The sequence below is a fragment of the Pinus tabuliformis genome, chromosome 5_1 (genome assembly GCF_031772625.1).
Source record: "Pinus tabuliformis cultivar Carrire ecotype Pingquan chromosome 5_1, CPIR1, whole genome shotgun sequence".
NCBI lineage: Eukaryota > Viridiplantae > Streptophyta > Pinopsida > Pinales > Pinaceae > Pinus > Pinus tabuliformis.
Genome location: NC_142305.1, coordinates 573,828,780 through 573,855,373, shown reverse-complemented (window position 1 = coordinate 573,855,373; position 26,594 = coordinate 573,828,780). Strand labels below are relative to the sequence as shown.

Genomic DNA, 26,594 nt, shown 5'->3' with positions numbered 1-26,594 from the left:
TTTATATCAGCAGCAGCAAACCCTAGATCAACAAAGTCAAACTTGGTCAAACTAGCTGAAATTGACCTCTAAAATACTTGGTCAATTTCCGGTCAACTTGTCCTCGAACAGCCTGAAGAAACAGCCCTTGAACAACCCCAAAAGTTCAGTCAATTTGCAGATTTCTGAAGTCAACTTGTAGCCCTAAACTAGGGCAGTCAACATCGGTCAAACCAGAGGTCAGATCACCTCGATTTTCGTGCCAAAAATTGCGGCCTGCCTAGGAGAGGCAACCACACCCAATCCGCACTTCTAGAAGGTCAACGCTGGTCAAAGAGATGACTTGCTGCCCTAGCGTCTTCCTTTCTGCGTCTTCCTTGCCCTAGGACGTCTTCCTTTTAGCCACACGTGTGAGAGAGAGAGAGAGGCTCCTTTTATGCGTAGGAGAGAGAGAGAGAAGATGAGTGAATTGAATTGTCCAAATGAGGAGAATGCTCCTTGTATTTATATGCAAACGTTGAGGTTGAATAGACATGATTGTTGGGCTTCTGAGCCTACATAAGTTTGCTGGCCGACCTTGAAAATTTGTCCATAATCAAAATAAATTCATATCTCCATAAATACTTATCGGAATCGGATGATCTTTAGATCAATCCTACACCTCTCAATGAGAGGAATCTAGGAAAAATATAAGAAGCCATAAATAAGGTGATCCACATGGAGTTTGGCCCTAGTTGCCAATTGTAACACTCCCTTTCAACTAGGGAGAACTTCATCTGCAATTTGTCAGACCATCGTTGCTATCCATCCATCAAATGCACTGTCCTGTACAACTTGACCCCACTCTGCTTTGCTCTGTTCGAACTATGAAGAAGAAGAAATGATCGAGCATGTATCATACCATCCTCCACTGACCCGAAGTCAGTCTCAGAGTGTGAACCACTCTCACTGATCCCAGATCAGTGTCATTGATCCTAGATCAATGGAGGTCATCCTAGCATAGGGAGTACGGTAGATACAACGATGCGTCCATTGATAGTACTACTATGGTCCCTATCCTCATTTCCCTGCTCATTGATCAGATGAGAGGTACTTCCCATGAGTCCGAGACTGCATAGATAGGATGCCTCGGCAGGAGAACTAATCATCCTGTCCAGTGGATGCCATGGAGAACTAATCATCCTGGCCTACAGGATAACTAATCATCCTTCTCCACAGTCGCCACGGACAACGAATCATCCTGGCCCACAAGAGAACTAATCATCCTGTTCCACAGTCACCACGGGGTGTCGTAGGGGAAGGTTGAACCTTTACCCTGTACATAGTGCACCACCAGGAGATGGTGAGTCGCCCTGTGGTCACATGTCGCTCCAAGAAGTACCCCGCGCCCCCCCGGAGCTCCCAAAGCTTAATACATCATACTCAACCCTCATAAGAGGGTCTCTGAACGACACCAAGTCGTTCTCGGAAAGTCAGGAATTTGACCTTTCCTAGGGGCTTTGTCAAAATGTCGGCGACCTGTTCATCTGTACCGATATGTTGGAGCCTTATTGCTCCTCGTTGCACCATATCTCGAATATAGTGGTACCTGATATCGATATGCTTGGAGCGATCATGAAATACAGGATTCTCTGATAAACGGATCCCGCTCTGGTTGTCACACAGAATCACGGTGGTATCCAATGTAAATCCAAACAGCTCACTGAAGAGCTTTCGCAACCAAACTGCCTCACAAGAGGCCATGCTAGCAGTAATGTACTCTGCCTCGACGGTGCTCAAAGCCACCGACTTCTGCTTCCTGCTCATCCAGGATATCGAGGCAGATCCCAAAGAGAAACAACACCCAGAAGTGCTCTTTCAGTCCACCACACTGCCTGCCCAATCAACATCAGTATACCCAAGTAGTCTCACATCTCCGGCAGTGTATCTCAACCCATGAGTGATTGTGCCACGAAGATATCTCAACAGATTCTTGGCACCAATCCAATGTGAGTGGTGAGGCTCAACCATATGTTGACTCAATGTGTTGACTGCAAAGCATATATCCGGACAGGAGTTCACCAAGAACATTAATGCTCCGACGAGTTGACGATACTTAGTAGCATTTCGTAAAACAGGTCTGGTAGCACTACCGCTTAACTTCTTGAAGTCAAGCTCCATCGGGGTGGTTACGGGCTTGCAGTCCACCATGCCGAATCTCTCCAATATCTTCACCACATATTTTCCTTGAGATAGGAAAATCTCCCCTGGTTTCTGCCAAACTTCCAGTCCTAGGAAATAGTGCGTAAGTCCTAGGTCTTTCATCTCGAATTCAGAAGCCAGCTTCCTCTTACATCCGTGAATGAGAGGGTCTGCACTTGTTAGAAAGAGGTCATCAACATATAGCACCAGTATGAGAGCCTTGTCATCTATAACCTAATTGTAAAGGTTAGGGTCGGCTTCACTCCTAGTGAATCCCAGCTTCATCAAGTAGCTATCGATCCTTTCATACCATGCTCGGGGTGCTTGCTTTAGCCCATAGAGGGCCTTCTTCAACCTGCACACATGAGATTCTCGACCATAAATTTCAAATCCTTCGGGTTGCTCCACATAGACCTCCTCTTTGATCGAACCATGTAAGAACACAGTCTTGACATCCATTTGATGTAGGTTCCATCCTTGCGAAGCAGCAAGGGCTATGATTGAGCGGATGGTGGTATATCGGGCAACAGGTGCAAATATCTCGTCATAGTCTATACCTTCGTTCTGGGAGAAGCAACGAGTGACAAAACGAGCCTTATACTTTTCCGCACTTCCATCAAATGCATGATTTATCTTGTAAAGCCATTTTGAAGTGACGACTGCTTTGTCCTGGGGTTTGGGGACCACATCCCAAACATCGTTTTTCATAATGGACTCATATTCCTCGGTCATAGCATCCTTCCATACTTGATGCTTGACGGTATCTGTGAATGATGAAGGCTCATTTTGGATGATCGTGCTCTTGATGGTTAGGTATCCCTGATACCTGTTCGGCTTCTTACTTTCATGGAAGGTTCCTCGGGGTGCAATGTGTCCTTCAGCATCATCAAGTGTCCCCCTAAGCCATGAAGGCTCTTGTGGAGGAGGATCATTAGGATCCATAGGTTCTTCCACATCGGGCATCGTCTCATCTTCTTTTTCCTTCGGTTCCCGGTGTCAGCTTCTTTAGATCCCCTTAAAGTAGGAAGATTGTCTACCTTGCTAAGGGCCATATCTTCGTCAAAGGTGACATCATGACTAATCTCGACTTCCTTTTGACCAGCTACAAAGATTCTATAACCCTTAGTATTTTCGCTATAGCCCACAAAGATTCCTTTCTTTCCAGATGCACCCAATTTATTCCTTTTTCTTTAGGCACATGAAAATACACAGGGCTTCCAAAAATTCTAAAATGAGATACGTCAGGTTTCTTACCGGTGAACATATCTTCAGGAGTCTTGGAACCCGCTTGATGAGGGCATCGGTTTTGTACATATACGGCGGTATTTGCAGCTTCGGCCCATAGAAACTTCGGAAGTCTTTGATCATGGAGCATAGCACGGACAACCTCCAAAATTGTAAGATTCTTCCTTTTCGCCACATCATTCTGTTCAGGAGTATATGTAGTAGTCTCCCTCTTAATGCCAACCTCTTTGCAAAAGTCATGAAACTCATTGGATTCATATTCAGTCCCATTATCAGTGCTTAAGATCTTGATCTTCCTTTCGGTTTGATTCTCGATCAAGGCTTTGAAGTGCTGAAACAAGGAGAACATTTCATCCTTCTTTTTCAAGAAGTACATCTAGGTCTTGTGAGAATAATCATCTGTAAAAGTGAGGTAATATAAATATCCTCCCAAGGAGTTCACAGGCATCATATCGAATATGTCTGAGTGAACCAACTGCAATATATCAGAGGTCTTGCTTTGGCTTGAGGGGAATGGTCCCCTTTTGAGCTTCACTTCGGCACATCTTGGACATACACCTTCTTGCTTTAATCTGAACTCGGGCATCTCGGTCACCATTTTTCTTACATCAGGTAGAGCTTTATCATGAAGGTGAGCAAATCTCCGCTGCCATAGTTCGGACTGAAGAGTTGTGTCACAAGATATGATACCTAGCGGACCTCCACCGACCTGATATAATGAATCAACTCGAAACCCAAGAGTAAAAGCATCTTTAAAGTTCTTTTTCCATACATGTACCTTGCCATTGCTGAAGGCCACCTTGTAGCCTTTGTCTTCCATTGTTGAAATGGACACCAGGTTCTTTTTGAGATCAGGTACATATAATACATCTTGTAAGTGGATGGTATTACCTTGATTCAATTGAAGAGTGACATTTCCTACGCCTTTCACGGGATGTTTTGAATTATCTCCAAGAACAATTTCTAGGTTGATTTCCTTCTCTATCAGATTATAGAGAGCTTCTTTGTAACCAGTGAAGTGCCTTGAGGCACCACTATCAATAAGCCAATTTCCTAGCGAGTCCGGGGGAGCAGTAGTAGATAGAGCTGCTGGTAGATAATATTCATCTTGCTTATTGTTAACAGTGTTAGATTCATACCTGGAATTTCTTGCCTTCTTGAATGGTTGTCCTCTTCCTTGATTTCCGACACTTCTTTTACCTCTGCCATTTGTCCTGCCATTCCTTTGATTGCCTTGAGGGGGATTTTGATCATCGTCCCGGTGTGAGTTCCTTTTATCAGGGCACTCCCTTGCATAGTGACCTGTTTTATTGCAACTGTAACATCGTCCTTTTCTTCCACCCTTTGGTCCAACCTTTCCTTTGAATTTAGCCCCATAATTGTTTCTTCTTTTAGTATGAGAAGAAAAGGTAGAGGGATGACCTTTAAGTATGGGAATTTCTTGCTCTTCCATCCTCATTTCTTCTTGAATGCATCTGGCCATTAATTCCTCAAATCCAGGAATTATGTTATTGTTGAGAAGAGTAGTCCTGAATATATACCATTTAGATGGTAGTCCTCCAAGAGTTGTGAGTGTCATTTCCCTGTCAAGAATTACTTCCCCAATAGATAGGAGATTGTTCTTGATCTCGGTGATCCTTAAGAAATATGCTTGCATACTCTCATCTTTGCCCTTCTTAATTTCCTTCAGCTTATTTCTAAGAAACAAGACTTGATTTGCATCATTAACTTTAAATAAACTCACCAGTCTATCGTAGATTTCCTTGGAGGTGTTCAGCTCGGAAACATAGGCCACCAAGCGCTTGTCGATAGAGTCCCGAATGATCTTCCTTGCTTTGACTTCTCCCTTGGTCCATTTGTTCCTAGCAGCAGTGGATGCATTTGATGGAGGCTCAACAATTCCGCCTCTCACATGGTCCAACACTTCCTGCTCTTCTAATGTTAGATTGAGAGACATCTTCCATCCGTGATAGTCTGACTTCTCACGGAGTTTGTCTTCAGCAGAGAAGTGTGTTGAGGACACCATGATTTCTTTTTAAGATAGCCTTGCCAACCTTCTCTTCGGTGATTGCTCTTGCTCTTGCTCTTGCTTGGGCTTTGTCTTCACCTCAGCTCTGATACCATGTTAAATTATGGTATGTTCTATGCTTAGAGCAGTTTACTTATTTTTCTTCTTATTAGTCACAGATTAACAATCACATATACATTAAGTAAAGTGCAGATAGAACATTAAATGATCAACAAAAAACAAGCCAAGACAAGAGACACAAGATGTGGCGGCTAGCCAGGGACAAACCCCAATGCGGGGAAACCCTTTGATCAAATCTTCTTTTATCTTCAATAGTTTAGCAGAGAGAAATAGTACAAAATCTGAATTCTGTAATTTATATCAGCAGCAACAAACCCTAGATCAGCGAAGCCAAACTTGGTCAAACTAGCTGAAATTGACCTCTAAAATACTTGGTCAATTTCCGGTCAACTTGTCCTCGAACAACCTGAAGAAACAACCCTTGAACAGCCCCAAAAGTTCAGTCAATTTGCAAATTTTTGAAGTCAACTTGCAGCCCTAAACTAGGGCAGTCAACATCGGTCAAACCAGAGGTCAGATCACCTCGATTTTCATGCCAAAAATTGTGGCCTGCCTAGGAGAGGCAACCACACCCAATCTGCACTTTTGGAAGGTCAATGCTTGGTCAACGCTGGTTAAAGAGATGACCCACTGCCCTAGCATCCTTCTTTCTGTGTCTTCCTTGCCCTAGGACGTCTTCCTTTCAGCCACACGTGTGAGAGAGAGAGGGGCTCCTTTTATGCGTAGGAGAGAGAGAGAGAAGATGAGTGAATTGAATTGTCCAAATGAGGAGAATGCTTCTTGTATTTATATGCAAACATTGAGGTTGAATAGACATGATTGTTGGGCTTCTGAGCCTACATAAGTTTGCTGACTGACCTTGTCCATAATCAAAATAAATTCATATCTCCATAAATACTTATCGAAATCGGATGATCTTTAGATCAATCCTAGACCTCTCAATGAGAGGAATCTAGGAAAAATATCAGAAGACATAAATAAGGTGATCCACATGGAGTTTGGCCCTAGTTGCCAATTTCAACAAAGTTTGAATTGCTCAAGTAGGCCGGAATTCAAAGTGTGTGATGATGATTTGATACAAATGATCTCTCCTCTATTTATATAAGGAGTCATAAAGCCTATTTTGGCATAATGGCCCCTAAAATAATAAAATAATGTGCTAATAAGAAGCTAGGTCGCAAGACGACCTCGTAGCCAATGATAAAACATAACTCTTTCCCACATGTGTGAGCCGCAAGTGAGAGAATGATGATGTCATGCTTGTGTTAGCCCTTCCAAGGCATGCATTGAGGGCTAAGGGTGCTAAGTATTATGTAGAAGCCCTCTAAAATCATCTCGTAAAGGTTGGCCCTTAGGTCTCTATCAATCTCCCTCTATGGATGCCAATTTTAATTTTGGGGCACAAAAGTGGTCTCATGGGTCCCCAGGTGGTCAAAATGCCTATCTCTGCTCCAACATTGGGGACTTTCAAGGTGGTTCTAGCCCTCCCATGTGTAGGGAAAAGTGTTGGAATGCTGTGGGTGCTAGAGGTGCCCAATGATATGTATGATGCTCTACTGTTGCTTGGATTCCCATGGCTCTCAACGCTCCACCTGTGGGTGCCAATGTGCTCCTCTAAAAGACTTGGGCCCCGATTAAGTTTCCCAAACCATGGTTGTGGAACCACCTGACAATTACACACAATTTCCAGTGCTAGCAACCACATCATTAGGTGCATTTAATCATTTTTGCATCTAAGTGAACCAAACTTGCAAGAAATGGGCAATTTGACACTTCAAATAAAGATCCCCTTCCAAAATTAGGGCTTTGAACTTGCAATGGTGTTACCTCCCTAAGTAGAAGCGGCTAATAGATCACCCTATTAGGTGTTTTCGGCCCCAAAGGGAAAGTGACATGTCCTCGGTCCACCCTTCAATTGATAGGTGTCATGTGAACAATGATGGAACGAAGGGGAGAAGACTTCATGGCCAAGTGCCATGGCTAAAGGGACTAGCTATGATGGGCTCCTCATCCTAACTGTATAGATGTGGAGAGGGAGAAATCATGGATGCATGACTTACCAACTCGGTCTTTATTTTTCCACTCATGTGCGCCTTTTAATTTTTCCTGATTTTTTCTTTGTATTACTGCTCGTAGTTCAAAGGGTTAGAGTTTGCTTTGTATGATGTATAGTAGTTATTACCCCCTTAATGGTAAGGCAACTCATTTCCCACCGAGGGTTGGGACATGCAAGGGTTCCTTCTCATAATATGAAGAGCAACATATGCTTAGGAACCAGGTGATGGCCATAATGAGTGAGGTAGATCTCATGCTAGGCTTTTTCCCAAGTGCTAATGTGTATGCTTGACCATCTTTTGCGTGTGGCCATCATATGCTTTTTCTTGTTCTTTTAGCTGCATCAACCTCCCAGGGCCAAGATCTAGGCCCTAACCAGGTTTGAGGATGTATGGTGCCAAATCCTAGAGAACCAATGGTCAGTTGAACCCGAAGAAGGGAGGAGGAATATAGGGCTCATAATGTAAGGTGGAAAGCGGTATGGAATATGGAAAGATGGGACTATGTTATTTCAATTGGGGTTTCCGAAATAGTGCCCCTCCTATACCCATTGGGCCATTAGGAGAGGTCCCTTTGGACTAGGATGAAAAATTAACCCCCCATTTAAGGTGAGGGAACATGATCATGGTTAAAACCCCTCTTCCTTCTAGGTTACCCCATAATCCATGTCAAATGCCCAAATACAAACAAGCATAAGCACCTGAATGCAAAATGAATAAAGTACTTTTTGATTGGAAGCCCACCTTCCAACATGTGCTCTTGCCAAATGGGTGAGGAAACATAAGTCTGAGGTGGAAAAGATATGAATGGCACATTGTCATCGGCTACTAGAGGCCATTAGAGGCTGCTGGCTGTTGGTTGGAAGAGTTGATGGGAGAAAAATTTCTCCTATGGGATCACCCACTTTTGGTGGGTAATAGGTTTCAAGGAAGAATAATTTTAACATGCAAAGTTTCACCAATATTTCCAATAAATGATATACATTTAGTAATGGACATTTATAAACCCTAGCATAAATTCATTCACATGCAAAATATAGAAAAATCAACAATAAACTTACAAATTCCACCAAGAAACTCTTCTTTCAATCCCAAAAAGACATCTCCAATGCAAAAATCAATCTCCAATATAAAGATGCTCCATAAAAATCACATTGTGCCAAGTAGCAAGTTAGACAAAGGAAAATTACACTCTCTCTAAGGAGGTTGAATTCACATGTGTGATGATGATCAAATGAAGTGGAGGGATCCTCTATTTATATGAGGTTTATCCCTTCACTTTTACAAAATAATTAATGCTACAGGCCCTAAAACAAGTTTAACTTTGAGTGTTTGACAAGACAAGAGGTTATAAGCCAACCTGATAGCTCAAAACAATAAAATAATGCCATAAATGCTCGCAAGTGTGGGTTGATTTCCTCTACAATCATGACATCATCTCCTTTTTGAGAAATAAATGCCACAATAAGGAGTGGAATGGGCTTAAGGAGATGCTCCACTATCATAAGCAACTCCACATGCTAAGGAGAAGCCTGAAGAAGTGCTTGAGAGTAAGATCACCTTCAAATATTTAACTAGACCAAGTCCTATAAAAGTGTTGCCTACTTGTGTTAGGGATGGCTAGATAGTCGATCCTTTTATGTGTTTCTAGCCCCAAAGGGGAATTGACAGGTCCTAGTTCAACCCTTCAATCCATAGGTGCTTGTGATAATAGTGGCAATGGAGGGGAAGGACTTTGGGGCGAGGTGGCATGGAGGCCCATCATCTTGAGTGTACATGTAAGGAGGGAGCGATTGTGGAGGCTTGAGTTACCCCTTTCCTCAGCCTGCTTTTTCCACCCCTCTAGTGTGCATTTTACTTCTTATTATGTGATGGAGCATCAAGTGCTCAAGGAACAAGGTGATTTCTAATGAGGGGGGGTAGAGCTCATGCTGGGTTTTTGTCCACGTGCTAATTATTGTCTCGGCCATCTTTTGCATTTTAGCATTTCTTTTTCTTTTATTGTTCCCATTTATTCTTTTAACATTCTTTTAGCTGCATCAACTTCCAGGGCAAAGTTTCTAGCCCAGACTCAAGGATGAGGATAAGAAAGGGTGCCAATCCCAATGACCAATGATCACAAGCCCAAAGAATGGAGATGACATCAAGGGAATGATGGAAAGTGGTAAGCATGGAATATCATGGACACACTACTCCAATCCAAGTCTCCCAAGTAGTGCCCCACCTATAACCCTAAGGCCTCAAAGGAGGTCCCACCAGATTAGGGTCAAAAACTAACCTCCCTGGTGAAGTGAGAGAAGAGGTTACTGTCAAGATCAGTCAATTGTTTAGATCACCCCTTAATCCATGTTAGAATGCCCAAAACATTAAGTAAAACTTTAAAGTACCTGCTGAGGAATGACCCACCTTCCTTCAAGAGGAATGTGGAATGGGTGAGAGGTGTTTGACTAGTGCAAATGGTGGAGGATCCCGATACAATGTCATGTATTGAGCTATGTGGAGCTGCTGGCTAGCTAGCTGTCCAAAGGGGGAGAAAAATTTCTCCTATGGGGTTACCCACATTTTGGTGGGTAACAGCCACTGACCAAAAAGCAAATTCAAGGATTATAAACAGCTCTGTTTAGACTAAAATCAAATAAACTCTAGAACCAATAAAATTTGTAGTTTCTACGAACTTCGAGAGATTGTAATTGAGTGATGTTTTTGTTATAAGGTTTGTCTTGGGCATCCTATCTCAGCTGTACAGTTTATTTTCTGTAGTAGAAGAGTGCTATTTGATGATGAGATAAATTTATTCTCGGATTGTTGGCTGACTTTATAAAATATTGTTATGAGTCTGAGTCAATATTGGTCTTGAATCTTATGTCCTTGTGATTGGGTTACAGGAGCATGAGTTAATGACGAGAAATTTTTCTGGGATGTTGTTGACTTTTAGTTGAATAGCATGTACAATTTAATGTTTAAGGGGCATGTTTCAGAGTCGTTATAGATATTCTGAAACCTTGTATGATGTATCAAATAGATGAATGTTGGAGGTAAGAGGAATTTCTGTTAATGGGATTTATCTCAAGTCTCTTTGGTTGGCATCTTCATAGTTTGGCCCTTAGTAATTTGCAGCCTATCTTGTTGAACTTTGTGTGGCTGGTTATGTCCCAGTGGAATTGTGCCTTTTTTTTTCATGCACAGAGGGTAGGCTACGCTTTTCTTTTGATACAGTGACAATCTTATTCTAACAATCCTTTCATAGTAACATGATTTCAAGCACATATTAGCGACATATACTTTGTATTAGGAATCATATCTGTATGTGTGAATGCCAATGGCAAATGGATGGCAGGTTACAGGACTGTGAATGCACACACACAGAGAGACAGATATATATATATATATATATATATATATATATAGGTTATTTTAGTTATGAAAGATGATGAATGGGAACAATCACCAATTTCCTTGAGCTACTGGTAGTTCTTTTTCCTTTTAGATACTAAAAAACATCTGATTTTATTTTCGCAGAATACTTATTCACTGTTATAAGCATTTCATACTTAAAAAGAAACTGTGGGGATTTTTTTTTTGGCAGTGGATGACTTGGATCGATGCAATGAAAAAGTTGGAAAAGCTGCCATCAGAAAACATGTCAACAGGAATCACTCTGAGATTGCTAAAGAGACAAGTGTTAGAAGGATGGGTGCTAAAGAAAATATTTATTTTCCCTTTATAGAAGGCTATGCATTTGTGGCAACCATATGGGTGGGCATGGAAGGTTTCCATATGACAGTTAATGGGAAACATGTCACTTCATTTGAATACCGTGAGGTACATGTCCAGTGAGGTACATATAAGTAGATGGTCAAACTAAGGGATTTAATAATGAATCAAGACATTATATAAAATAATTAAGTAAAAGTGATTTGTTGGTTTGATCTGAGTGGTTAATTCTATCTTTTCATGCTTTTTTGCAGAGTCTTGAACCATGGTTAGTGAGTGGGGTAAGATTTACGGGAGATCTTAAGCTTCTTTCTGTATTAGCAAGTGGTTTGCCCACATCAGAATATCTTGATTATGTCTATGATTTGGAGTCCCTTAAGGCACTTCCTTTAGTTCCTCAGAAGAAGCTTTCCATGTTTATTGGAGTATTCTCTACAGCAAACAATTTCAACCGCAGAATGGCAGTTCGTAGGTCCTGGATGCAGTACAAGGCTGTAAGAGATGGAGATGTGGCCGTGCGCTTCTTTGTTGGGATGGTAACTTACTTTTAACTAACGATTAAAAAGCTTTTTTTTTTCTTTTAGTTTTATCTTCTCAGCTACAAAAATCACTTTGAAACTGATCTGGAATCATGGTGTAGGAAGAAATATTTTTCAACAGAAGAAGGAATATATGAAATTCCTCACTGCGCAAATTTCTGGTGATTGTGATTGCAATCTCTTACCTACAAGACATATTTAAATCTTATTCTTCACTTTACTCCAATTACATGCTGCCCCTTTGCAAGAACTTATATTTTATTTCTGTTGGCCACTGATACAGTTAATGTTCGATAACAGTATATAATATTTGGCAATTAGGTTTTAACTTCATGGTAGGTATTTAAGAATAAAATTCTACTTTTAGTTCAAATCTAAAGCCTCATAAAGGTAAAAAATTCTCTTGGCCCCTTCTCTATATCTTTTAACTGCTGTAAAACACCACTTCATGTTTTTCCTTCTATTGTATGGACCTTTTTCCAAGTTCAAAATTTTCACATTTTATACACATGAAATAGAAATCTTTTTAGCTAAACGATTTTGGATTTTTTCCCAGGTCTTTTAATCATTGCAATTTATTACTGACAATAAAATAAAAAGAAATATAGTTTCCTATCATTTATGAATAGATTTATTTCTTTCTTTTGTCACGCAATTGGTATTCCATTTGCCCTTTGTCGCTCCCCACTTTTTCTTATTATTGTTACCTCATTGGTTTCACCTTTGCCTTTGTCATATGGAAAAGCTTCCCATCTTTAGATCTTCTTGGTACAATGCTAGTAATAAACAAGTTTAGGAAGTTAAAGAGAAATAAGGATTTTGGAGTATTTCAAGAGGAAAATGCATGCAACATGAAATAGATGCAGGTTCATGCCCTGCAACTTTCTCTTAGGTTACATTCTTTAAAACACTAGCAAATTGAAGTTTATGTGTAACAGGTTATCTTTGTATATGGCAATACTCATCCCGTATTTCTTGCCAAGTTGCCACTGATGGAGAATCTTTGTCATAATTTCCCATAGCAGGATTGTCCATAATATTTTTGTCAATTTAGGGTAACCAAATATTGATATGACTTGAGCCATATTCTAGTGTTAGCTTAGTCCATTCACAAGCACATTTCTATCAAATTTTCTAAAGGGGGTTGGGATAGAGCTCTTAAGGAGGTGCCCTTTTGGGTCTAACAGAATAACAAAGTCATGTACCTCCTACGAAAGGTCATACTGGTCATCAAATTTTGGGATTATTAAGTTAGCAGATACAATGTATATAACTTGCAAAACTTTAATCTTAGTTTTGGATATGTAAAATGTGTATATGTTGAATCAAGTGACCTATCAACATTTGAGAGTTGTAGGACAACCATGTTTGGGTGTATAGAAGAGAATAAAATGGGGAGTTAATTTACAACCATAAGAAATGAAATCCTACACATTTGGCATAGGGTAATTGGGTTGGATCATGGTGTAGTCAGGGTTGTGATGTGCCCAATTAACCACCTTATACCATTGTGCAGTGACCTGCAACTCTCTGTTAGAACAAAAACATTCTAAGACTAATAGACTCTCACTGACGGCAGGCCATATAACCTTATCCATGCATATAACCAAGTCCAGTAAGCAACAATTCCCATTCAAGTAAATATAACAAATGTTTCAAATGAATTATTCAAATAATCAGGTAACAGATGAAGGATGAATGAATGTAAAAAGAGTACATAGTACAATATTTGTTCAAAGTGGTACATGCTAGTTGGCCTATGTTTCCCTGACCATGCATTTATTAATCGTTGCTATTCTAGCTTACTTAACTAGCCTGAGCAATGAATGTTATGTTCATATTAAGCCCTTCCCCTTCAAGATGCTTTGTCCTCAACGTAGAATTTGGGGAGGTTGTTGCAGATTAAAAACAATACATCCTTACAAGATGTCTTCAAAGCTTCATTCAATGGCCATACAGGATGCGAACTTGTGTGCATTCTTACAAGGTGTTGAAATGACCTCCTTCGTGCTTCATCCAACCTTTTGTTGAAAAATATTATCAGCCTTCCCTCTTGGCTTAACACTGTGCCAATAGTTTTGTTTGCACCACAATTAACTTGGAACACTTTGTTGAAATCTAGTAATGTTGCTTCTATTATCTTCTTCTTTAGTATTTCAAAATTGCACAATGTGTTGCACACCATTGGAATCCTTATGCTTTCATACTTTTTGTCAACAATAGGCATATCCCATTGAATTCTCTTATGAACTTTCTTTAAAATTGCAATGCCATGGAAACTGCGTACCTCTATGACATTGCATGATGTGGGCCATTCCAAAATTGCCTCCCCCTCTTTATCCATGTGCAATCAATCCTTAGACCCAATGAACCCAAGGTACACCAATTCATCTTTGAAGAATTCACAATTCTTCAAGCTAATGTGCAATTTGTCCTTTCTTAATGCTTCAAATACTTGTTAAAATCTGAACCCAACGCCTGGAAATTAATTCATAGCATATTTATCATAGATCTATTGAATAAAAGAACAACTAGGTTATTAACAAAATATTTAGTGCAAACACAATTACACAACCAATCTCAATCACATATGACACAAATTCTGGTCATTCAACAGTTCTTTATTAAATTAATAATATAAACTTACTTGGGCTCCCATCCTACAATAATGGCTCAACTGAGGAAAATACATATACAACATACCCTGGATCTGATCCAAATAGTCAAGCCCTATATCTATCCTTGATCTGCTTGGCTGATTTGTATCTACTGTGCTACACCCCTACCCCTATACCTTCCTCAGACGTGGTACACTTGAGTATCTCACTCCTCACTTGAGAAAATATCTTTCTAAATGTCTTTTGCTGCTATATGGTGTATCTTTCTCCTCTCCTTAGCCTGGGTTTCATAACTTCTCATTGTGCTAAATTCCAAACCCTAATCTCCAAAGTGATGGATGGTTGAGATTAGATCTGGCCTCACTTGAGATCAATGGTTGAAATTAAAACATAATCACTAAAGTAAATAATTTACATTTCCTAATTTTCTTTATCTCAATAGCCAACATTACTAATTATGTGTTTTTAACTTTTTACTAAGTTAGACATGGGCTAATTTACAAAGGCAACTTACTCAACTTACTCAATACTTGAGTAAGTATCCTAAAGAGACTTTTGGCTACTTTTGCAGGCCTAGACATTAATGCTTGTGCAGAAGTACCTTCCTGATCTACAATCATCAACAATTCTAGCTTTAAATGATGTAAATATTCTTTCCTACTCCTATAGAAAATCAATATGGTGTCCTAGCAAACAACTCCAAACGTATCAATGTATGATTAAAATACCACCATCAATCACATGAATTTGCTTGGTCTATTGGACAATGCAAATGGTGTAACTAACCACCTATACATTCTATCCTTGGTCTTGATTGCAATTTTCCAAACTTGTCACCTCGTTGATTCAAAATTGGTGATATCCACTATTCAAATCGATCTTCGTGAAGTATTTGAAGCCACTCAAATTGTCCATCCTTGGTGAGGGGACCATGTATCTAATTGTAATCTTGTTCAATGCTTTGGAGTTTGTGAACATCCTCCACTATACATCTTTCTTGGACATGATTAATGTTAGTACCTCTCATGAGCTATATACTCCCTAAGTAGTCCTTCAACAATAATTCTCCAATTTTATTGTTCAATTTCATGCTTTTCGTTGGAATCATCCTATTATCTACTTGATTCGATAATGTTGCACCAAAATCAAGTCAATCTCATGCACCATCCTCCTCTTCTATGATACTTCATCTTCCAATTTTGTGTGAAATGCCAATGTACTCTTCAACAACTTCATTTCATTGTAAATCTCCTTTTTGTGCTGGACCACTTTCCTTGGCACTATAGCATGGTACTTCTTGGTTTTCTTCACTCTGCTCAAGAATTTCTTCACCAGCAGCAACAACAGTTCTCTAGGTTTTCTTCCTCCATTGGTAGCAACCAAAATTTTCCCCATCCTCCATGATAGTGTAGGTGTTCCTTCTCCCATGATACATAGTGCTCCTCTCATGTTGCCATGGCCTTTCGAATATGAAGTGGCAAGCATCCATTGGTTTAACATTAGATGGTACTTTATTGTGATGCTCTCTTGTGTACCACCACCCTCCATCAATCTATTAAAAGAACTTCATATATGTGCTAAGACAAAAACCATTGATATGGTTATGGATGCTTCCATCATTCTAAACCCAAATTCTTGTTGATTTGTGGTAGCATCGGATGTGCTCTGGCCATGAAAATTGGTGGAGAGGCTAAAGCACATGAGATCTCCAAAACCCAAAAATTGTTTGGAGAAATTCTACCCAGATGAGGAGATATTAAAATAATTAATATTTTGAATGGGGTCCTAAGTATAAATTTAGGAAAATTAAAATATTAATGTGTATTAATATAATTTTGGGTTAGAAGGTTCCAAGAGACGAGGATCAAGCCAAATCTAATCTTAGCTGTTGATTAGGGACTTAATCTCGGTCGTTGAAGACTCAATAGGAAAAGTATAAGAGGAGGCTTAAGGGTCAGTTGGAGATACACCAAATTGATCAGTCAGTTCGATTTTCTGGAGCGGGGTTTGCTGAGAGAATCGAACCAGTGATCTGTTGCAGCAAGGGGCAGTTTGGCATGAGGCAGAGAATACATACCAGAGAGGCAAAGATAATGTCGGAGAGACAGCACAGAGGCAGCCTGGGTTGACGTAGAGGCAGCCGGAGCTGACACAAGAGCTTGGAGGGCTAGCGCTGAGGACGCAACGCTGAGTACACAGAGCTGACGGAAAGGCTAGCAGAGCTGGCATAGAGGGCTGAGGAGTTGTGATGGGTGAATTTCATGGGGCAGATTGAGTGCTGGTGAGCTGACACAAAGCCGTAGGAGGGTGACGCAGTCTCTAGTGGGTGATGCAGTTCCAGAGGGAAGCTTGGAGCAACTTTTGTTGTCCAGCTAAGGAACAGTCACTGTGGGGCACATCATCCGGTTGCTGATCAACCAAAATATCAGTCTTCGAAGAGAGGTACTACTGTTCAGGGCATTCTTTGTTGGGTAAGCCATTTCTAGCACCCTAGTTGTATTTAGAAACTACATAATAATAAAACCCTCATATTTGCTGCACTGGTTTTCCCGCATTGGGTTTTTTCGGGGACAATTGTCCAAAAATAATGGTGTCCCTTGTGTGATTGTCTCAGTTATTTCAGTTGTTGATCTGTATATGTGTTAAGGCTGCATTTGTGTTTATTTTCAGTATTTATATTTATAAATAACTTGTTAATGAAAAGAACAAGTAGGAGAAAAGAAACTAGATAATGCAGTAGGGATTTCTGATGTGTCAGAGTTAGAAATTTCAACATGGTATCAGAGCATTGCAGATCACAGGAGAACTGAAGGCACCAACAGTAATCTGAAGAATTTGCAGCAGTAGCAGCTATCCCGAGAAACATCGATGTTCTAGAGCAGAAGCAACATAGAAGAAGTGATGCAGAGGGCTTGTGTCATCATTTCGATCCAGGAGGAGGGTCAGTGCAGAGGCAGAGAGGGGCAGATCAAAGCAGTGCCCGATCATCTTTCTTAGCGAGGAAGGATCGACGTTGTGGCCAGGAGGAGCAGATTCTGCCTTGTCGGGATTGCACAAAGCTTGAAAGGCTTAATGTCTTCAGTTGCCGGGGCTTGGGGAGCTGTGGGCAAATTGTGATTGAGAAGTTGGTGGGGTGCTCGTTCTGTCAAAACATAACAATACCTAAGGAGACAGAACCAAGATATAGGGAATCGCTACCTTGACGGATTTCTAGCCAAGAAATCCAGATCCAAGTTGCAGTTGCAAGGAGGATTGGAGAGGAGTGGTTCGATAACTGGCCAGAGGATTTCCAGGAGGGAAATAAGGATTTAGAGGGAGATTTCCAGGAGGGAAGTTGAAACTCAGAGGGAGTCCACAAGAGGCGCTGAAATGGCAATGAATGGACTGAGGGATCAGGATAGATTGGATGGGGCTTCCAACACTGTCATCTGGAAGGCCAAGATCCTGGCAATCCTGGATTGACATCACATCAAGGACTTTGCCTTGAGAACCATGGCTATCTTGGTCGACCCAACTGAGAATGAGAAGTATGAGGATGCAATGGTGAGGGTGAAGCGCATGATCCTAGATGGGGTCAAAGATCATGTCATACCACATATTGCTGAAAAGAAAACAACAAAGGAAATGTGGGATACTTTGAAGACCTTGTATCAGGGCACTTCTGTGTGACGGAAGATGTTATTGGAGAATCAACTGCGGTCGTATCAGATGTAGAAGGGAGAGCAGATAGATCCATTCCTTCTCAGGTTGCAGGAGATTTGCGACCAACTTACTTCTGTGGGGTCTACACCAGATCCAAAATTTATGGTTAGGATTGTCCTAAATGCAGTCTCTGAGGAGTGGGAGACATTTTTCCAAAGTATTTTGGGCAGGGATACTCTTTGAGGTTGGGAGGAGATGTGGGAAGCTCTTCGCCAAGAAGAGATTAGGAGGATGAACAAGGCAGGGAGTAGTGGAAAGGGAGGTTGAATCAAGAAAGAGGAGGAGGAGGATGTGACTCTAGCATCTACGGGATAGTAAGGGAAGAGGAAGAAGAAGGACATCTCCAAGGCGAAGTGCTTCCATTGTGGGGAGCTAGGACATTATGCATCCCAATGTCCCAGGAAGAAAAACAAGGGAGAGGCTTCCGATTCAAAGGCAACTCCAGCTAAGGCGGAGAAAGAGGTCGAGACTGATGACGATTGTGCCATGAGTGCTCATGCACCTCTAGAGAAGAGGTGGGGAGACATCGAGTTGTAGTCAGGAGGACTACATACTAGGGTTAGGATCCTTGAGGTGCCCAAACTCTTGGATCATATCCGGCTATGGGAGCCGTTAACGATGGTAGTAGGACGATAGGGGTCGGGTGGAGCAAAGTGTAGTGGAGCAGCAAGGCAATGCTTGGGTGCAAAAATCTAAGGCAACGCAATAGAGGTTGCAACAATGCAAGAGGCACAAAGGTGTATGCAGCAACGCAATGGCAGCAGAGGGAGCACAGGATAGCAGCAGAGGCAACTTCAGTTTCATAAGGCTTCCAGACTAACTGGGATGTCAGTGTTTGGGAGAAGTCAGTTACCTACTTCTCAGTAACTGAGTTGCAGTGCAATAGTTAGCAGTGGCAGTGCTAGGGGCAGCATGGGCAACATATTGAGAGGGAGTTGCAGTACAGATGTAGCAGTGATAGTGGCAGTGTCATGGGCAACAGTACAGGAAGCAACAGTGCAGATGATGTGAGGCAGTAGGCCAAGCATCAACACAGGTATCGGTGCGGAGGATCAGTGTGATGTTTCCATGGTGAAGCATTACTAGAGCACATTCCTCGCTAAGAGGGAGTGTTGATTTGTGGTAGCATCGAATGTGCTCTAGCCATGAAAATTGGTGGAGAGGCTAAAGCACATGAGATCTCCAAAACCCAGAAATCGTTTGGAGAAATTCTACCCGGATGAGGAGATATTAAAATAATTAATATTTTTAATGGGGTCCTAAGTATAAACTTAGGAAAATTAAAATATTAATGTGTATTAATATAATTTTGGGTTAGAAGGTTCCAAGAGACGAGGATCAAGCCAAATCTAATCTTAGTCGTTGATTAGGGACTTAATCTCGGCTGTTGAAGACTCAACAGGAAAAGTATAAGAAGAGGCTTGAAGGTCAGTTGGAGATACACCAAATTGATCAATCAGTTCGATTTTTTGGAGCGGGGTTTGCTGAGAGAATCAAACCAGTGATCTATTGCAGCGAGGGGTAGTTCCGCATGAGGTCGAGAATACATAGCAGAGATAGTGTCGGAGAGACAACACAGAGGCAACTTGGGCTGACGCAGAGGTAGCCAGAGTTGACGTAGGAGCTTGGAGGGCCAACGCTGAGGACGTAGAGGCTAGCAGAGCTGACACAGAGGGTTGAGGAGCTGTGCTTGGTGATTTTCGTGGGGCAGGCTGAGTGATGGTGAGCTGATGCAGAGCCGTAAGAGGGTGATGCAGTTCCAGAGGGAAGCTTGGTGCAGCTTTCATTGTCCAGCTAAGGAACAATCATTGTGGGGCTCATCATTGGTTGCTGATTAGCCGAAATGTCTGTCTTCGAAGAGAGGTACTACTGTCGAGGGCATTCTCTGTTGGGTGAGCCATTTCTGGCACCCTAGTTGCATTCATAAACTGCATAATAATAAAACCCTCATATTTGTTGCACCGGTTTTCCAACATTGGGTTTTTCTGGGGACGATTGTCCAAAGATAATGGTGTCCCTTGTGTGATTGTCTCAGTTATTTCAGTCGCTGATCTGTATATGTGTTAAGGCTGCATTTGTGTTTATTTTCGGTATTTATATTTATAGATAACTTGTTAATGAAAAGAACAAGTAGGAGAAAATAAACTAGATAATACAGTAGGGATTTTTGATGTGTCAGACTTAGAAATTTCAACACTTCTCTACCTCTCAACTATAACTATCTTCTTCTTGGTACAAATATAATTTTGGTACACTTATCTCTAGCTTTACATTTGGCTGTGAAGATATTCTTCCTCAATAATCGATCTTCCTTTGGTGCTTGTTGCTTGTTAGTGCACACATCCCTCTATGCGTCATCTAGTTTTCTCCTTGTTATATTGTTGTTGCCACTAGTTCTTTGTCTTCTAAAGATTTTGTGTGTGCTAATTGGGCTCTTTGTTTAGTTTTGTATGCATTCTTTATTTGTGGACACTCAAATGAATTGTGTCATCATGCTTCACAAATATAATTGTGTATTTGTGGCTGATAACCATCATAACCTCTTCCTTGTCCTCTAAAATTTCGATGACCTACCTTGGCATTTTCCAATTGCATAATAATTTTTTTCCTTTTAGTCTTCTTGTTGTGTGCTTCTTCCACCTTCTGGCCGAATGCATCTTCCACCTTCTATGTAGAATTGCAACCTCTGCCACTGCAACCAGTGCCTCATCCTCTACCAAAATTCCATCCATATGCATTGCATGCTTATTTCTCCTCTACTTGTGCCCATTGATCTTATATCATATGCATTTCATGCAAGGTAATTTTATCTTGAATTGTTAATTTTAACCCACTTACTTGACACTTATTGGCCATAATCCTCGTTGTGTCCCTCTCGAATTGAGATGTTATAAAACTCTTGTACAATATTGTCCTTTTGTTGCAAATTTTTCTATTGTCTAAACAATGTTCATTCTACTCTATGCAAAATAAACTTTTCTCACAATTTAATGACTATCTTGTTCGATCTCCTTACCTCCTCTTAACCCTTCCAAATTTTCTCATGTTGCACAAGATTGTACCTAATTGCAGAATCTCCCTTCAAATTGCTACAGATAGATCTCCTCCTCTAAGGGTCTTTAATTATTTCAAACGCAAAGTAGATCTCCATTTGATTGTGCCAATCATTCAATCCTTTTTCCTTCAAGCTTCCACCATGATGCTCCAACTCCTTACCTCATCTTTACTCTCTTGAATTTACTCATGTTGAACAAAATTGTACGGAATTGCAGCATCTCCCTTCAACTTGGTACTCACAAATCTCATCCTTTGATGGTATTCCATTATTTCAAATTCAAAATATCTCTCCATTTGGTTGAGACGATTAATCATTTCTTTTTCCTTCAAGCTTTCACCATAGCAGGAAATTTCAATCTTTGTTTCCCTCTTGCTCTTCAAGGACCTTTCAACCTATCTTGTGACATATCTGTCTTTGACTTTTTCTTCTGCCTCTTTTGATTCGATGTCACTCTCCTCAACTTCTCTAACCTGGTGTTTTCTCTCTATTTCTTCTAACCTTATTGTTAGTATTTACAGTGCTGTATTCACTTTCATTCGTCCACTTCTTGCTATTTATTCTAACTTATGTTCTCTTGTCATTGTCTTCTCTAAGCACTTCCTCTAACTTATTCCTCTCTATCCTAGATCTCTACCTCGCTCTGACATGAAATGGTGCAGTTAGGGGCATGACATGCCCAATTGACCACCTTCTACCATTGCATAGCTTTCTCTAACTCTCAATTAGAACAAAGGCACACTAAGATTAATGCGCATTCACTCACATACAGAACAATGCAGAAACAGAGCATACATCATAGGGAAAATAGTCTACTCATTGTCATTAACAATTTTAATACATAAGTTACATATATGCATATGCTCTCAATGCTCTACTACTTGGCTTACAACCAACTTACTGATACTTCTTACTAACTTTGATATAATCACTGGTAAACCTTACAAAATTGGCTACCTATATTTTGACACAATCCCTGGTCAACCTTACAGAATTGGCTACCTATATTTTGATACAATCAATGGTCAACCTTACAAGAATTGGCTACCTACATGATCTCACCTCCTAATTGACTCTAACAGCTAAATCTATTTATTCTTTGCTGATTGCCTATTTTTCTTCCTCGTGAACTCTTCACCTGCCTTAGCCGGTTCAGCTTCTATTTGGGTCCTGGGATGTTCAAATTCCATAAGACCTTTCAACTTCCACTTCTCTGTCATCTGCAACCTTTCATCTTCCTCCAGTGCATTGTCACACTACTCCCTGTTGTGCTTGTCATGCATGCTCTTTGTCGTTCTGAACTTCCATGATGCTATCCTTCGTGCACTGCTTTTCCCGTCATGCAGTTCCCTGCTCCACTCCTAAACTATGTACTTTACCATCCTCTTGCACTTGCGCTTTTTCATCCGCGCTTCCATATTTTGTGCTTCTCTTTTGTCATGCGCCTGCTTCTGTCATGTTCTCCTCTATTGTAATTCTCTGTTCTGTACTCATACTCACTATTATCTTGGATGCCTTTAACCCTCTCAGCTCTAGTAAAAACATGTATGGTGTCTCTATTGTTCTAAGTAAACATAACACTGCATCCAATGTCATATATTCAAAGCAGAATAAGACTTAGCATTTGTCATTCACAGATTGTTAGGCTACAATTCTGATTACTAACTCAATTAATACACGAAATACTAGGTCTTGTCCTTAGAAGAAACATTCTCTTCCATTAAAACTAAATAGTCTGAACTCTCTGTGTAGAGTGACCTCCAAAATAAAATAATTATAGCAAATCTGGACGTTTGCAATAAAATGATGGTCATGAAAAGTTCATCAAGATACCATTTATGCAACAGTAAGCGATATTAATATTAAATGAGATGGCTTACTTCCCAATTTGCTCAGCTTATTGGTTTCTGAAAACTATTTTAGTGTTCAATGACTATGGCTTTCATGCAAGGTATCCAATTATGGCTTATTAGTCAAGCCAATTCCTAGGAAAAAGGCATCAAGTTTGGAATGGAAAACAACAATCAATCTTCTTTAGACAGTAAACAGATTGGAATGCCTCTAGCAATTAGTGTTTCCATGGTGTATGATTATAAATTTGCATTCAATGTACTAAATTTAGGTAACCAGATCGTGGTAACTCTTGCTGGAGAGTCACATACAACAAACATCTGAAATCACCTTTCAGCACAATCTCCTAGTTAGGAACCAAATTGTTGCATACAGTAAAGCTAAGTTATCAAGAAACGTGCCTCCAAAACTCCATAAACGCCATTCAGCGTTTCAGAAATGGAAATGGGTATGAAACGGCAAATGTTTCAGTTTTTTTGGAAACGCAGGATCTTATTTCTGAAACGTTTCAGTTTTTTTGGAAATGCAGGATCCTATTTCTGAAATGTTTCAGTATTTTTGGTAATGCAAGATCCTATTTCTGAAACATTTTGGGCATTTTTAAAGGTTTTGGACCTATTTACAGAGTTGTCTGACTTGGATATGACTTTGAATGCCATGTCTTATATGACTTTGTTTGATGAGGAGGCACCAATAATTGCATCTTCTAGTGCACATGGCAGCAATGTTCCCACTCATGGAGATGATCCAAATGTTGATGTGGGTCTTAATTACATGGATGAAGACATATTTGATGATATGTAAATGTAATTTATGTTTATGTTTTAAACTTTTGAACAATGATCATTGAATACCTTAATATTTCATATGATAGTAGACTGCGAATGGTAGTTCATTTTGTAATTTGTACTATGTAGTGTGCATTTAGCATTATTAATTTTGGTGATGACGTTGATGATTGAAATTGGAAACTTAAACTTGATGATATGTTAAATGTTCTAATAATCATTAATGATGATGACAATGTTTAAACTTTACGCTGAATTGATGATGATGAGTTGTTTATGTTGAATTCATGATGATGATTATGTATTTTTAAATATAGAACCTAGATTCTAAAAAATGAATGCTATATATATTTTTGTTTTTTCATATATATATATATATATAGATATATATTCCGTTTCCTTCCTGTATCGTAATCTGGATTTTTTGAAAATTTGCCATGTCCGTTTCAAACCCCGTTTCCATATCCATTCCCGTATCCGTTTCAGTGCAACTTAGTAGTAAAGTCATTATTTTTTCGTTCAGATAAAAAGGGCACTATTGAATTGTTTCTGTGGATGATCACCATTGCCATATCATCCATTGTCAACAACAGCCCATTCATTTAGTGTTATACTGGCATTGTTTTTATGGTGTTTCACAAGTCTGCGTTTTCTTGCTTTGTAGTGTGTGAACTTATATAAGAGAGTCATGTTGTCTTTGTTATCATCTGCAGAACAAGAACAAGAGAGTCAATGAAGAGCTGTGGAAAGAGGCACACACATATGGTGATATCCAGCTGGTGCCTTTTGTGGATTACTACAGTCTGATCACTTTGAAGACTATTGCCATCTGCACTTACGGGGTATGGTCATGTTTAGTAAGCGAACGTTTCAGTTTGGCATCTTATAAAACCAAAGTGCTTTTGGTGTGTTAGCTAAAATGGATTTGAAATGCGCTTTCTGAACCTGCAGACCAAAGTTGTATCTGCACAGTACATAATGAAAACAGATGATGATACATTTGTGCGAGTGGATGAAGTCCTCTCAGCTCTAAAAGAGACAAAAACCACAAAGGGCCTTTTGTATGGGTTAATATCCTTTGCCTCTGAGCCACACAGAAATGAAGAAAGTAAATGGTATATTAGCAAAAAGGTAAGGATGGTAGGCAATTTCATTCAAACTTGAATTATAAAGCTGGGATTCTTCATTTAGAAAACCGTTTGGATTTTATAACTTGTCTAATGCAGGCTACTTTACTGCCTTAGCATTATGATAAAACCATGTCACATACATAAATGCAGGAATGGGCACAAGAAGTCTATCCTCCATGGGCTCATGGTCCAGGTTACGTTATTTCTAAAGACATTGCCAAATTTGTTGTAGAAGGTCATCGAGAGAATAAGCTAAAGGTGGGTCATCTTTTTCTCCTACAATTTGCATTTGGTGCTTTTGGATCCCATCAATAGTAACATTGGTTTTTTATCTGAGCCTTTCATTTAGGATCTGACTAGGTTAATGTGGATTTTGTAGCTTTTCAAGCTGGAAGATGTTGCTATGGGTATCTGGGTTGAGGAGTACAAGAAAAGTGGCCATAAAGTCTATTACGTTAATAATAATCAGTTTTTTAACAATGGTTGTGAACCAGACTACGTCATTGCACACTACCAAGGACCAAGATCGATCTTGTGTCTTTGGCAAAAGCTTCAGCAGGGATCTGGCCCTGTTTGTTGTGAATGATGCCCTGTGATAGATAGTGTATTTTCTACTCTAATGGCTAATGCATTACTGATGGATGAGAACGGTCGTACAAGATTCTTTCCACTGTAACAAACAGTGTACATATTACAAAAAGAGCTACTGTTTTGTACATCGAGTATAGGCAAACATTCATTCATTCATAGAGAGCTGGCTGAACAATGTTGCTAACAATACGTTCAGCATTGAATGTATTATCTGCTACCTTCCTTTAAGGAAGATATTTTGAATGGAAAATTTTTGAAGGCTGTTTCCATCCTCTTGAATGTTATTATTGAACTGCATATATCTACAACATGTCTACACTCTAGCAAAGTTGTCAGATTCGGCTACAAGAACGACACAGTAGGCCAAAGGTTAAGAGTTGAGTCAGATTCTGCAAAAAGGTTTGGCTATGATAAATGTATAAATTAAAAAAGGTTAAGAGTTGAGTCAGATTCTGCAAAAAGGTTTGGCTATAATAAATATATAAATTAAAAAAAATAGTCTTTTGGTTTCCAAGCTGGATGGAGCCTCCTCAAAATGTTAAATCTAACACACACATATATATATCTATATATATCTATTTTTTATTTAAGGTTTTTATCAAGTGTATTTCTGCCCACCAATGGGATGCTATCATTAGGATTGTGTAAAGCTCACACACATATATCCATCTTTGATTTAAAGTTTTTATCAAATATATTTCTGCCCACTAATGGGATGCTATCACTAGGATTGTGTGAAGCTTGGTCGAGCTTGGATGCTCCTTGGGATAGTTTAATTCCCTCAAAGGTGGCTTCCACCCTCAACCCCTCCCCATGAGATTTGAACCTAAGACCTGGTGGGGATTTAGCCCCACACAAACCAATTAGTCTACATTATATGGTTATTACCAATGGCTTAACATTGTATTAATTGATACCTTTCAAATTCATTGTGACATTTCTCCTTCGATGTCTTACTTTTTGTTATTTAATGTCAACATATAATATATAGGGGTGAAAGGGTATTTTTAATGTATTGAAAACAAAGATATATGAGGGGTTTAATAACAATAATAATA

General features: G+C 39.9%; 1 protein-coding gene across 5 annotated transcripts in view; it reads left to right on the top strand.

The window, feature by feature from the left end:
• LOC149166133 (beta-1,3-galactosyltransferase GALT1-like) overlaps positions 1 to 25,805 on the top strand; it is a 71,309-nt gene extending 45,504 nt beyond the window's left edge. For all 5 annotated transcript variants that reach the window (XM_089432470.1, XM_089432469.1, XM_089432471.1 and 2 more), the window contains 6 exons: positions 11,135 to 11,370; positions 11,517 to 11,798; positions 24,529 to 24,657; positions 24,767 to 24,946; positions 25,096 to 25,203; positions 25,325 to 25,805. In XM_089432470.1, the coding sequence (XP_089288596.1) occupies positions 11,135 to 11,370; positions 11,517 to 11,798; positions 24,529 to 24,657; positions 24,767 to 24,946; positions 25,096 to 25,203; positions 25,325 to 25,531 (1,142 nt within the window). In that variant the 3' untranslated portion in view covers positions 25,532 to 25,805. The remainder of the gene's footprint in view (positions 1 to 11,134; positions 11,371 to 11,516; positions 11,799 to 24,528; positions 24,658 to 24,766; positions 24,947 to 25,095; positions 25,204 to 25,324) is intronic.
• The last annotated feature ends 789 nt before the right edge of the window (positions 25,806 to 26,594 follow it).